We start from the raw sequence: 14,162 nt of genomic DNA on the forward strand, positions 1-14,162 counted from the left end.
AGAGAGAGGGAAGCACTGAAGCAAGGGGAAAACTGGCCACTAGGTGAGAAACCATCGGTCGAAGGATGACCAACACCGGAGGAAAGACTAGTGATTGGGGAAGACAAAGAGACAGGAAAGACTGAGAAAGCCAAGGGTTAGCCTATTAGGTTTACTGGTTTAGGATTTGAAGAAGGGGAAACTAGGAAAGGGGGAAAAGGTGGACAAGCGCTAGGTTTATTCGATTTTAAATAATAAAAATAAAAATATAATATATACAATTTATTATTGTATATATACCGGTTGGTTTGGTTAACCACCGATTTTTTTAAAAGGTTAGTCAAAACCAAACCGATCAGTTCAGTTTCGATCGATTTTTTAAGCCGGTTCGGTTTCCCGCTTTTTTTTCTCACCCCTAGCCCTTATGACCGAACTGAATAGCTGCTTCAGCTGTTTTCAAACGGTCGAAATGCAAGGAATGGCTATATTACACGTTTGGGTTGGGATCGATGCCTAATATAAGGGGATTAAACTAGGGCTGAGATTAAAATATATAAAGGGTTCAGCCCCCAAATTTCCAGGCAATTAACCAATTTTTTAGTTCAGTTTCGATCGATTTTTTAAGTCGGTTCGGTTTCCCGATTTTTTTTCTCACCCCTAGCCCTTATGACCGAACTGAATAGCTGCTTCAGCCGTTTTCAAACGGTCGAAATGCAAGGAATGGCTATATTACACGTTTGGGTTGGGATCGATGCCTAATATAAGGGGATTAAACTAGGGCTGAGACTGAAATATATAAAAGGTTCAGCCCCCAAATTTCCAGGCCCAGTATAGAGTTTGGCCTGGCCTGGGATGGGCTGGGCACAAAACCTAGGCCTAGGGCCAGGAAGGATGGGCTCCAGCGTTTTTGCATTCTACCACACCTAATTTCTGTGCTTCTGTAACCAACTGTAAGCGAGTCAGATTTTCTTTTTTAAAATCTGGGAGACGGTTACCGTTTAGTGCATTGTACTAAACTATACATTTTAAAATCAATCAACGATGTTGATTGATGGTTGTGAAGACAAAAGAAGCCACTGTACATCAATTAAAAACTATACATTTAACTCGCATCAAAACTGCTTCCTCTGTGTTTTAAATTACATGTATATATATACCCAATACACTTCCCTCGTGTCAACTTGCAGGGTTTGCAATCCCTTCCGAAGTACGTATAACTAACTATGAACTATGAAGAATGACGTATTTCGCGTTAGATACGTATTACTCTTTACTCTTTCTTTAGACTGATGATAGTCACCGTAACATAGCACCTCTATCGTTCTGTTTTGCAGTTTAGAGACCTCATTTTCTCCAGCAGCGCCAACTTGCCCAACAACTCTTGTATGGTATTAGAAGCATCCTTCAAGGGGGAAAAAAGTCTTATGAGTTGCGTTCAAAGAATCTTAAACATTTGACAGCAAATGCAAGGGTGAACCTCTTCCTCACCTTCAATTTTTTCCTCAAATTCTCTTCTTCATTATCCCGTCTGTTCCTCTCTTCTGAGAATATATCGATCAAAGCCTCTTGTTCCTTGTTCATATCTTCAATCTTTTGCTCTGCCTTTTTAAGCTGTGTTCATAGAATCATTTGGAAATGATAACGGTTACATCAGAATCAGGATTTAGGAACAGCTTATAAAACAAATGGATTAAATGACTCCAAGGTATGGCCAAAACCCAAATGTGTATAAATAGAATATAGCATTTACCCAAAAAAAAAGCATGCCTGAGACTTACTTGATCTTCTAGGGATTTACATTTATCTCTTTCGAAATGTAAATCAGCCTCCAATTTCTTCAATCTACAAAGGAAGAAAAACGTGACAGACATTAAGCCATAAGGTAAGGACATCAAAGTGCTAGAAACAGTATTTGAATTTAACATGGTCAAAAAGAAAGAACGAAAAAAACGAGGAAAAGACCACCTATCCTTTTGTCTAGGATTCTCCTCGTGAAATTGATTCAAATCATTTTCATGGGAATTAGAATGCACATTTCCATTTCCACTGTAAGGAACATCAGCAACCTGCAAATCAAAATAACTATAAGAGAAAATTATCTAACAGAAAAAAACAGTTTTAGACAGAAATAGTGATGGCGCATTTTTGTTCTTTTCTGTTTTGTTGTACCATGAGTACAATTTGCACTGCAGAATATTTTATTATGGTTTCAAACACATGGGTACCATTGGGTGGCAGTGGCACATTACACAAAAGATGTACAAACGCCTCCCAATACAGCACCAAAGACCACATTAACTAGTAGCAGTTAACAAAAAATAGAACTTAATTAAATTAAATAACATAGAGAATTAATAGTTTAGTTCAAGAGACCAAGTTAGCTCCTAGGGCTTAGTTTGGAAGGAGTACAAATACAAATATTTAGAGTGCAAAACCTTATATTTTGTATGTATTTGTACTGTAAATATTTGTATTTGCACTCTTTCCAAACTGAGCCTAGGTAACAAATCATCATGCTTTATCACAACTATATGGGGTCAGCTACATGAATCCTGTTTCACAATTCTCTTCTATTTAATGCCATATCCTTCCTAGGTAACAAATCAAGATGTATCAGAATAAATATGTTCATTAACAAATAATAATATATCCCAAGTCTCACAATTAAGATATTTTACCTTTGGCTGTGAACATTTAGCAACTCGATCAGCATGTCCATTGGATGTATGATCTTGCTGAGTCTCACTATTACTGCCTTTCACAACTCTCTCAGGAGGGGCAGTTTGCATCTCACAGTCACCATCCTCGATAGAAGGCGACATTGGCTCTGGAGAACCTGATCGCTTTCTAAATTTTGTGCTCTTAATTCCATTTTCACCGTTTCCATGTATGTGTTCATTTCTATGCTTGGAGTCAGCCATCTTAAGAGATCTTTCAGCTTCTTTTCTCCCAACCACCTTCTCATTTGCATGTGAATACTTGTCTGAAAGTGGAGTTTTTCCACTGAGGAAGGAAGATTTCTTTGAATGTCGTGATGATTGAGGAGGATACTCAGGTGATGATTCTTTAAAATTAAATTTGGTCAGAGAATGCTAGAATATGAAATATCCAGAATCATAAAGACTACTAGGTATTGATCTAGATACCTCCATTTGCAGATTCATTCACAAGTTTCTTTTGACGCCGGGGAGCATAGCCAATTTTATGACAGTTGTTGCCCCTATAGGTCAAAGAGTGGGAATTAATTTATTTTTTTGGTACTTGGAGTGGGAATTAATTTATTAAACATAATACAAAGGATCCCAAAATAAAGAGATGAAAGACAACAAACCAGTAATTCTTTTGCATCTGCAATAATCGTGCCTCGAGTCTTGAAAGCACAATTGTACGTTCAAACCCTTGTTTATCATGAGCTGGTTCAACAAAATTAGCTTCCAGTACACCTGTGGTTCAATGAACTTGCATTAAAAATGAACTTGGTTCCAAACTAATTAGATTAATATCTGACAATACAAAAATGATACCTATAATTCCCCGACCATCACTTCCTGCAGCATTCCAGACCCTCCAGAATGGCTGAGAAAATTGTGCCTCAGGTAAGAATGGTTCAAATAGTTGCTAATTTATGAAATTTAAGTAACTTATTTTTTCCTTTCTGGAATCCAGGTATATATGATTTGGCTAAACAAGTAAACCTTGAGAGGCTAGTAGAGAATATGCCCAGAATACAGTTTAGAGGAGAAATATAAACCTATAGAGAAGTAAACAACAAAAGACAAGTATAAAGAGAGCATTAAGCTCTTGGATCAATCAACACCTAATGGATTATTGAGGGCATAGATAACACAAATAGTTTGAGTAGATTGAATAAAACATGATTCTGATAATATAGAAGCAAATGGGAGAATAAACCTTAATAAGTCGATTCTTGTGATAAACATTAAATCCTTGAACATCAATATGATCCTTTGCATCCTTCACAAACCCAATTGTGACAACAGCAACCATCTGAAATTCACACATAAGATGGAATCTAAAGCATTAATCATAATGAACTCAAAATGGCAGATTAATAAAGATAAATGCAAATCTGTCAAGTATTACATTTGATTCCCTTGAAACCCCATCAGCACCAGGTTGTGGTCTGTATGTGACCTCTTGTGTAAACATCATATCATCGACTAAGTTATGATGCTCAACATCTTTCTCACGCAGAATAATTCTGAAGCCATGTGGAAGTCTCAGGTAAAGAATTGATGCATAACTCTGAAAATATTGAAATAAAATAAAATCATTAAAACCCCCCAAAAAATAAATCCTTTAATCGAAGGCCCTGCGATGAATTTTAATTTCATGAAACAAAAACAAAATTTTGTGTTTTGTGAAAGTATTGGGGGACCTAAATAGAATAAATCAATAAAGTTAATATAATAGGCACTAATTACTTTCAGTAAAATTTAACCTTTACATAAAAATATACCAATACACCTCAAATGTGTGAACATGCATATACACAAGGGGTCAAAAGTATGTGTTAGCTCATCCAGGACCTCAATTTACCATAGAATCACTTCCTTGCAAGGGAGACCATCCAGATAATCATGAATAGCAGGTGCAGAAAAGTAGCTATAAACTCAAAACAAACCTTTGAGCTATGGTTGGTTTGATAGAAAATAAGAGAGAGACAGAAAATTTGGTGGAAAGTTCTTTACAAAATCTGTGCAATTCCTTAAAAACTTTCCCTCATATTTTCTATAGGCTCAATTTGGAAAGAGTACAAATACAAATATGTACAATACAAATACATATAAAATAATACAAAATACAAGGTTTTGCACCCTACATATTTGTATTTGTACTCTTTCCAAACTGAGCCATAAAATCAAAGACATTCTCAGGCAAGCCATTTTCCCTGAAATTTGTTGGGCTAGTATACTGAAATTTCTTCAGAAACAGACTACTCTACCTAGGTCAAATAGACTAGCCAAAGTTGACTGCCTAGCCAACATGCAGAGTGCAGACCTGGAATACTTTAACTTTGCATTCTTCTCAGGTCAGTCAGTAAGGCCAAAAGGGATGGGGCTGTAGTGGAAAAATAAACATCTCAGAAGTCATGACTGCCAACCCCAAATAGCTAGGATAAGCTTTGCTGAGTTGAGATTCTGTTAGAGAAAAAAAATAGCAACTATTTGAACTAAGACTACATTGTGATCATGGGATACTTGCCTAAAATAATGCTTACGATATGCAACTCCAGTAGATAAATGCTAAACAGTAGTAATCCTTTTCTTAAGAAACAAAAACAACAGTTGTAGAACTACTAAATTACTGTAAGAAAGATATGAATAATGAAACAGGTTAATCATGCCAAACTGAACTGTGCATAAACATTTAAAATAGAACATGAAATGAATTCTAATATTTCTACCAAAAATGGAAAAAAGTAATAAAAAAAAAGAAAGAAAGAAAGACCATAGGCAAACTAACAAGGGTACCCTTAATGAATTTCGATAAGTCAAAAAATGCTTAGAGTTGGGAAACTGCTTTGCCATCTGTATCTTCTTCTCATCTCGATTGACACCTCGAATTTGAATGTCCTGCCATTTCAACATAAAAAATTAAATGATAAATCGTATAGGCAGATATCTTTTCAGCCATACATCAGAGAAACATCAAGGAAATCATCAATTAACCTATCCTAAATTTGTTAAGGAAGAAGCAAGAAGGGTTGGTAAATGAAAAGTTATAGGAGACATACATGTGGGTCAGTGTCAAAATCCAGTTCCAATTCTCCATGATCATCCTCCCATAGATTATATATGATTATACGTGTGCCATGATCTTCCAAAGAGTTGAACTGCAAAAAGAAAAAAAAACAAAAAAGTAAAATAAAAATTATTAGATATTATGGCTATCAATAGATTGGATATACCTATATCTAAATTCAAAGCTATTAATATTCATATTTGATCATGTATGGGTGGATGCACAGATGGGGGTGAGTTGTGATGGGTTAATGGTGGAATGCAGCATGTGTTTTTTTAGGTCTATTCCTGAGGGTATCAATTGAAGAATTGAAGTTAACGACGGGCTATCAAAATTGAACAAATTTTCAAGAAACTTGTTGAAAGTGACAACGATGATTATGAGAAAAAAGATAAGTATGGACCTAAAAGAAATTCCGTTTATTGTTTTCTGGGAGGAGGTGAATTTGCAATAAAAGTGTTTTTAGAGTTGGAAGGTAAGAGTGCAGAAGAGGTTGGCAAGACAGTTGATTTTAGGCATAGGAACTAAAGAAGAGTGAGTATCCCACAGATTTTACCAAGCCATCAGCCAAGTAGTTACCCGGCCTTTGATAGGGGTTGGTGATCTTGTGATGTGGATGTGAGAACAATAGCTTGTATGTTTGGGTTTGACTTCAGGGTTGATGGTGCTAGGTTTTTATTTGGCCAAATGAAGTTGGTTAAGGCCTGAAGTCAGTAATACAAATACCTTTTTTCTTAAGTTATATTGCAAGAAATGTGGTTTGAGCAGATTCTGTCTCATAATTTCTTTTCTTTCTTTTTTGATGGTGTTCAGCATGTTTGATTGGGTTCACAGGGACGTTGATGCTGAAGCACAATTCGAGAAAATTTCACCCACAAAAACAAATTAAAGGTTCCATTGATGTGTCAATTTTTTAAATAGCATACTAAGAGATGCATGGAATTTCTTATTATGGGAGGGTTTTGTTTAGGAAATTTTCACCATTTTTCAAGGAAATTACAAACCATTCATGACTAACATGATATTGTTTCCATATCTTGGAACACCCCCAACTTTTAACATCCAGATTTTATTACAGTAGTAACAATTATTCCAAATGCAAATTTGAGTGAAGAAGAAATATATAGAAAGATGGGGTAACTAATTAACATTTTTGACATAATAGATCTATCTGTCTTTATATGAACATAGAAAACAATTATTTAAGGAAGAGGAACAGTGACCTGATGAAGTAAATCTGCTTCACTTGAATAAGGAGACCATTGTACAATGGTTTCTACATTTCTATTCCAATCACCCGGAGATAACCGTGTCATCTTGTTCCAATTTCTTCCCACGTTCTCATAGTCAAGCTTATCAATACAATGCAAACAATCATTATAAAAGAATAAGGTCATTATAGATTTCAAGAAAAAATAAGAAGAGTAAGGTAAGAAAAAGTATAAGTTTTCAACAAACTCAACATTGGGAAGCATGACCAAGAGACAGAGTTATCAGAAATTATGAATTTCACAGTCATTGAATTGGTTGTGCTAAAGGAATTGTGCTGTAACAGGTATACAGCTTATATGGTCTATATCTTCACATAAACATATTTTTAAAACCGACACCAGAGAATATACATGAAATCCTGATAGGAAAATGTTGAAGAAAAATGTATGGTAAAAATGCTTCAAAGTATCCTACCATGGGAACTACAATATCTTCCTTCCCAGTGCTCCTCAAAAATGTGTATGAAAGCATTCCAACGCTTTGTGTAGAACTAAGAGGCAAAGACCACATGATACAATTGGTATCAATAGAAAGGCAAGGAGATAAATTAAAAATCAAACATGGATATGATGTCTGTGCAAAATAAAGAAAAACAACTAAATGCAAGTTACCCGCATATTAGAATCAAAGAACTAGTGATCGACCTTGAAATAATTGAATAAAAAATAAAGGACATTTCTAGATGGTTATTGGACATTTCTAGATATTGTAAGCTTTCTGTACCTAGAAACTGATATAACATGTCGGGCACTACATGACTAGAAATGTGGAAGCATGACATAGGCAAGGACTGAAGGACATAACCACCATGGATGTCATAGGCAAGGACTGAAGGACATAATCAATCAACTACTAACTCCCCTAAAATTCCTTTTCCATGATAGTTCATTACTTATAAAATTGCAATAACCTGTCTTAAATATGACAAAACAACAATGGAGAAAAGGAATTAGATAATTTCACATAAAAATGAGAGTTAACTTAGCAAAGCAAAAGCCATACTACATTTGCCTTTCCACTGCAATCCAGTGAACTTTCCAATTACCCATGTACTTTAATTTTTTCCATAATTGTTAATAGCTTTATTAATATTTAAAAAGAATGGTATATACAGTGGTGTGCCAAGCACCTCTTCATTGGCCTAGGCCCCACTATCCGAGATAGGATTAGCTGAACACAATAGCTGTTCAGCAGGCTGTGGAACCAATAATAACTAGGGGTGAGCATGACATAGGCAAACCTAACCAAAAAACCATATATATATATATATATTGTATATATTTTTCATATATTTTATATTATATATAATATTATGAAAATCGAAAAACCAAAACAATGGTGAACCAAACCGGCGGTTAACTGAACCGGTCAACCAGTTAACCAATCGGCTTTGGTTCAGTTTCAGTTACTGATTTTCGAAAAACCAGTACTACCGGTTCAGTTGAAAAAAAAGGCCCACGGTTCGGTTAACCGAACCATGAACACCCCTAATAATAACACTCCACACCAGTCATAAAATACATGGGGCCCACAACCATTCAACCTCTCAGTGTGGGCCCCATGTATTTGGTCACTGCCATGAGACATTACCATTGGTTCCACAGCCTTCTACAAAGCTAAAGTGTTCAGCTAATCTGAATTCCCACTATCCATCATCTGATATTCTTTACAATTTTCCATTAGGGAATCAAACCCAGCACAACTTATTCCTAGTGGCTCTTTGTTTTGCTAGACCATCTGCCAAGCTATTGGCAGACCTTGGGACTACCAATCCAACAGATTCCCCAAGCTGCAGGAGTGTTCCTCTGTGTAGAAACTAACTCACCACCATATATAATTCTTGAAATGCAGGAGTGAGACATAAAAATAACAACAAGAAAAAGAAAAACTATACTAAGAAACAGTCCACACCTTTTCCCATCTTTTCCACAACAACGTGAGAACACAATAACATCTGCCCCCAGCCTCATGGTACTGGTCTTGAAACCATTTCCATCTGCAGAAGAAGCATAACAAAGAAAAAATAACATTGTAACAGTGAGAGATATCACTTAAAGTCCAAATATTAATATTATTTATTCATTTGTTGAAAGTATCTCTCCATAAAATGTAGAACTCAGTACTTACATTGCCCAATGGTATTAGCTGATTTGCTTTTTGCAGAATAACCTAGAGACATACATTGTCGCATTTTATCTGGATCCATTCCACCACCATTATCTGCAATAATGAAGCAAAACAAACATTTAACTTAACATATGGAAAAAATATACAAACATAAACAGAAATGCATGAGGCTCCCAGGTTAAGCTTTCTAAGAAGTATCACAACTAGTCCACACACTTGAGGGGCTTTTTGTACAACACTACGTCTTAGGCAAGGAAAAGGGCAAGGCAGGTTATTTCATTACTTATTGTCTGGATTCTTATTATATAAATATTCATGTTTTTAAACATTCTTTATGGCTCTGTTGAATAGAATTGATTATATTGTGTAAAGAATATCACTATTTAGGACTACAAGTGAGACTGGATTATGACTTTATAAGAAAATTCTGTTATTGGTTTTTCTTTTGGTTATGCTTTTACAAACAATAAAGAAATAGAAAATACATATGTGAAAACGGATAGGGCATTTGCCGTTAATGGTCCCAGATCTCTAGGGTGCTCGAAGGGTTCATTTGGATACAGACCTAACCTTTGACATGATGCATCTCTCTTTTTTTTGCAGTAATTGATAAACATAGTTTAATTCAAAGGTCATCATCATCCAAGCCTTATCCCAACTATATGGAGTTGGCTACATGAATCTGTTCCACCAATCTACTCTGTTTAATGCCATATCCATTGTTAAATTACCGACACTTAAATCATTTGTTACTACTTCTACCCATGTCCTTTTTGGTCTGTGCCCCTTACCCTTCTAGCCCCTTCAACTTGTAACAAATAATTTCTTATGAGTGTTGTTGATGGTCTTCCATGCATATGACCAAATCATCTTAGCCTACTTACATTTCATCACCATGTTGGAGCTAACTCCTAAATTCCTATAAATGACTTCATTCTTGTTGTACTTCATTATTTTTTTCTTAACAAATTCATTTTGAGTTGCTGATAAAAAAATATATATATGTGCTCATAGTATCAAAAACATAAAGGGACCTACAGCTGCACCATCCCAGGCCTAGAGCCACAATACAAGACTCTATGGTCTACCAGTCTACCCCACACTTCTGCAATAGAATCAGCAAGATCATTAGCCGATCCAGGCAAATATCTTGATGTGCTGTTCTTCCAAGCAGCCAAGAATCTCGCATTCCTGTCTGAGAACCCAAAGGCCATCTGAGTTGCCAACAACCATCCAACTACAAAGGTTTTTTTAAATGGAAACGGAATACAAAGGCTTTTCCTAAAATAAGAAAGTTTCCAGTGCCAATAGATCTAGCAATGCTCAAAAGAATATTTTTATTCTGGTACCCAAAGTGAAGTTTAACTGCTAGCTTTTGGAGCCATCCTAACTTGCATCACCAATTTTGAGAAATCCTAACTCTTTGAGAAAAAGAAGAAAGTAAAAACGCCTATTCATACCCTTTTCATCAGGCATCTTACTTGTAGGGGGCACTTCCATTGTTTACAGTACAGTAATTAATAAGAAGTGCTTAATGCCCCTTGTAAGTGAAAAGAAAATTGCATGGTGAAATACCAAAGAAAGAACACAGAGGTGAATGTTTCTTTCCTACTCTAAAATGGCCAAGCAGTGGCAAACAGGATCCATTAATAGCAAGGCAGTTGAGCACTGCCAATAATCAATAGTGCAGGATTTTTCAGCTCCAAAAAGTTATGCAACCTCTAGGTGCCACCAAAGGCCAGAGCAGGTTGGCTAGGCTGTTGATTACCATTTTTGTAGTTCAATACTTCAAATTGATGGTAACACTCAAGGAAAAAGAAAATCCTAAAATAAAATTAAAAAACTGAGCTCCATACCTTCAACCAGCAACATTCTGCTCCCATCCTTTTTATTCTTCAGCATATCTATGCTAACATATGTAGCACCATGGCATATCTGACATTAAAATAAGTTGCTTAAAAAAAGTACAGAAGTATGCAAAGCATGGTTTAGTTAGTATAAACACTGAAACAAATTTAAATAGAAGAAAGGAAGATAAATACCTCATCTAAAGAATTATCCAAAAGCTCTGCAAAAGCTGTTGAAGAAAAATAAAATGGAAAGTAGAATTAACTAGCATGACAAGTTATCTTGATAAGTCGATATTTGCAAATGAAGTGATGATAAATTAAGTGTGCAAAGATTACCTCCAAGAGCCCATTTGTGGCTTGTTGCATTTGAATGGAGAAACTTGGGATGTACCCTAACATGATCCATACCACCTGCAAACATAAAAGAAAGAAATTAAATATCAATTGAATAGATAAGTAATGACACACATAACAAACTATTGTGAAGCCACCAAACCATTCCCATTGTAACAAGATTCGAATAAAATAAATGATCCCAGCCCATGTGTATAGTATGTAATACCACACACAAAACAAAGGCATTGGTTGTTTTGTTCAACTTCTAAAAAAAACTGACTAGTGTATCCCAAGAAAGGTGCAAAAACATAGCCCTTCTACAGCACATTTCGGACTGTAGTTGGCCTGCAAGGATGTGGAGCACGAAGGCAAAAGTTAAAATGGCAAGCAATTGACATATATAAAGGAGAGAAGATGGCTAAAGACCAAAAAGGGAGACAAAGAAATATAGCTATTACAATCACATAATTTTTCCCTATTTAATTTGTAGAGCTCTTTGTTATGGTTTTTTTGAGCCTTAAATGTCCAATTATATTCCTTCTAATTATCTCTTGAAGGTTTATTAACTAATTTAATGTTTCTATAAAACTTTCCAGATATTTTACAATTTTCAAATATCTTAGCAAAATTAGCGAAATATCTCCAAAATTTCTCCACTCTACATGGCAGAATATATTCATTGATATCAATATTACAAACCATGGCCACCAGTTCAACTTTTTGGGTCAATAGGTCAATCTATGACATCATAAAAATAAAAAAAAAAAGTTTCAAAAATATAACAATATAAAACCCATGACTCAGTAAATGGATTGAACAGGCCAGCTTCAACCATCTGGGTCAACAGGTCACTAACCAAGTGAATGGTTTTCTGCAAATTAGTGGGTTATAGGTTAAGTGGACCCAAAGTCATGGCCAGGCCTCAGTCAAACTGGCCGGGTCAACAATGGGCAATTTCTTTTTCACCCTCTACTCAACAAATTAATTGAGAAAATTTTTTTTTATCAATAACACTTTCATTAAATCATCAGTAGAAAATTTACAGGAGGAAGACAAACACACTTATCTTCCAAGAGTCACTAAGAGCCTCATAAAAGAAAGACAAACACACTTAATTAAGAATTTTCATGTCATCTTCTTTAGCACAACTGTGTATACACGGCATTACCATGTCCATAATAAGAATATGTTCCTGTGATTAATGAGATAAACCAATTAACCAAATTAAACATTATTACCGATATTTCTATACTTACACTTTTGTTTTGTTCTACTTCTTACCCCTCACTTTTCCATGAAGATGATAACCAAATTAGAAGTCATGACTATAATCAAATTAAACTGATCATTTCATAATGATTAGTTAATGCACCCTCCTAGATAGACAATCATCGATTATTTGATTGTACTCCAATGATAACCCAATTCTGTTACTACCTCAATCATTGGCACTCAGCATTTTGCATGGCATTTGTATCAAGAACTTAGGAATTAGAGCATGTGAATATGATTTCCTTCGAAACAATGGCAGGTTCTAATTTTTTTTTTTGGTTCCTTTTGTACTGCAAAAACACATCAAGTGGAACAGAGTCGTTTTTTTCTCAATTTAATGGAGAGTAACGCTATTTATAAAAGATGATTTTGGATGGAATACATGGTTTTCGATTCACATAATTTCATGACTCAAAGGCAGCATTGTCTTGCTATTGTTTTACTCCAATATATTTTTTTATCAGCGTTTTACACCAATAAATTTGGGTGATTGAAGCAGAAAAACAAATGGCAAAGTATAAACGAAAAAGGGAAAGCTGCCATCGATTGCACCAACATCAAGTTACCAAATAACATGAAAAAAAAAACATAGAATGATAGAAGTATTTATGTTTAAACCTAAAAAAAAAAAAGAAACAAATCGGAAAAGAGAAACAATAAGCATACAAAAGTAATAAATAAAAACAAATAAAAAATAGGGGAAAAAAGATGTTCGAATTACCGAAAGAAGATGCCGTGTCACAGCCAGAAGCGCCCTCGTAATCTCCAGCCTTCCAAAATTGCTTGCAACTCGCAACCACAACCGCGGATTGAGATTTTGAAACTGGTTCAGACAGGGGCAAGGCTTCCTCCGGGGGTAAGGGATCAAGAAAGCCGAGAGGCAAAATGACTCCCATACCATCCAGCTTCTGCTTCTTGGATGAACTACCATCGACGCCATTCGAAGACCTAGATCTTTTACCAAACAAGGACTCGCCGTCAGAGTCACCGGAATCGGAATCGGAATCGGTGCTACTGAGTTCAATTAAATCATGTTTTGAAAGCGTGGGAGGCAGACTATTTTCCAGCGTTGTTTCTCCACTTTCAACAGTTTCTTTCTTAACAATGGAATCCATGGCGACCAAAAAGATTATCGAGTTTAGGGTTCCGATGGGAAGAACAGAACAGAGGATCTATCACGATATTCAAATAATGGAGATTCTTGTTATTATTATTACTATAAAAAGGAGTGCAGAAGCCGTTAGTTTTGGTGGTCTAGAGCGAAGAGGAAACGCAGAGGTTGGTTTCTATTTCCTATTTGGAGATAGACGAACGGCACGATAGGCCTTATATAGTATAAACGTCATACGAGGCGCGGTCATGATTTATGAATTACTTCTACTCTTCTAGTTCCAGTTGAAGACAAAATCCTAAGCGTACAAAAAAAAAATTCCTGTTCTCACAAGTCTCGTAAATCCGTCTCACACTAACCTAACGTGTCTTTATTACTCTTTTAATACTGCATGCGGGACCCACTTACCTTTGACGGTTTCTTTTTGGGTATTACAGTACAGCGCAGCG

At 35.6% G+C, this 14,162-nt stretch overlaps 1 protein-coding gene across 1 annotated transcript; it reads right to left on the reverse strand.

Annotated features, from left to right (window-relative positions):
• Window positions 1–1,061: 1,061 nt before the first annotated feature.
• LOC104591787 (protein MICRORCHIDIA 7-like) lies at window positions 1,062–13,897 on the reverse strand. The gene is made up of 20 exons (XM_010250810.3): window positions 13,324–13,897; window positions 11,331–11,405; window positions 11,187–11,221; window positions 11,001–11,079; window positions 9,145–9,237; window positions 8,929–9,013; window positions 7,432–7,507; window positions 6,969–7,097; window positions 5,738–5,836; window positions 5,475–5,576; window positions 4,084–4,245; window positions 3,892–3,987; window positions 3,504–3,555; window positions 3,311–3,422; window positions 3,126–3,199; window positions 2,658–3,043; window positions 1,945–2,045; window positions 1,758–1,821; window positions 1,468–1,590; window positions 1,062–1,381 (listed from the first exon to the last, which is right to left on the reverse strand). The coding sequence occupies exons 1-20, from the start codon at window positions 13,715–13,717 to the stop codon at window positions 1,295–1,297; spliced, it is 2,424 nt and encodes an 807-aa protein (XP_010249112.1). The 5' UTR covers window positions 13,718–13,897; the 3' UTR covers window positions 1,062–1,294.
• Between the last annotated feature and the right edge of the window lie 265 nt (window positions 13,898–14,162).

The sequence above is a fragment of the Nelumbo nucifera genome, chromosome 4, assembly GCF_055504915.1.
Source record: "Nelumbo nucifera cultivar China Antique chromosome 4, China Antique-T2T, whole genome shotgun sequence".
Lineage (NCBI taxonomy): Eukaryota > Viridiplantae > Streptophyta > Magnoliopsida > Proteales > Nelumbonaceae > Nelumbo > Nelumbo nucifera.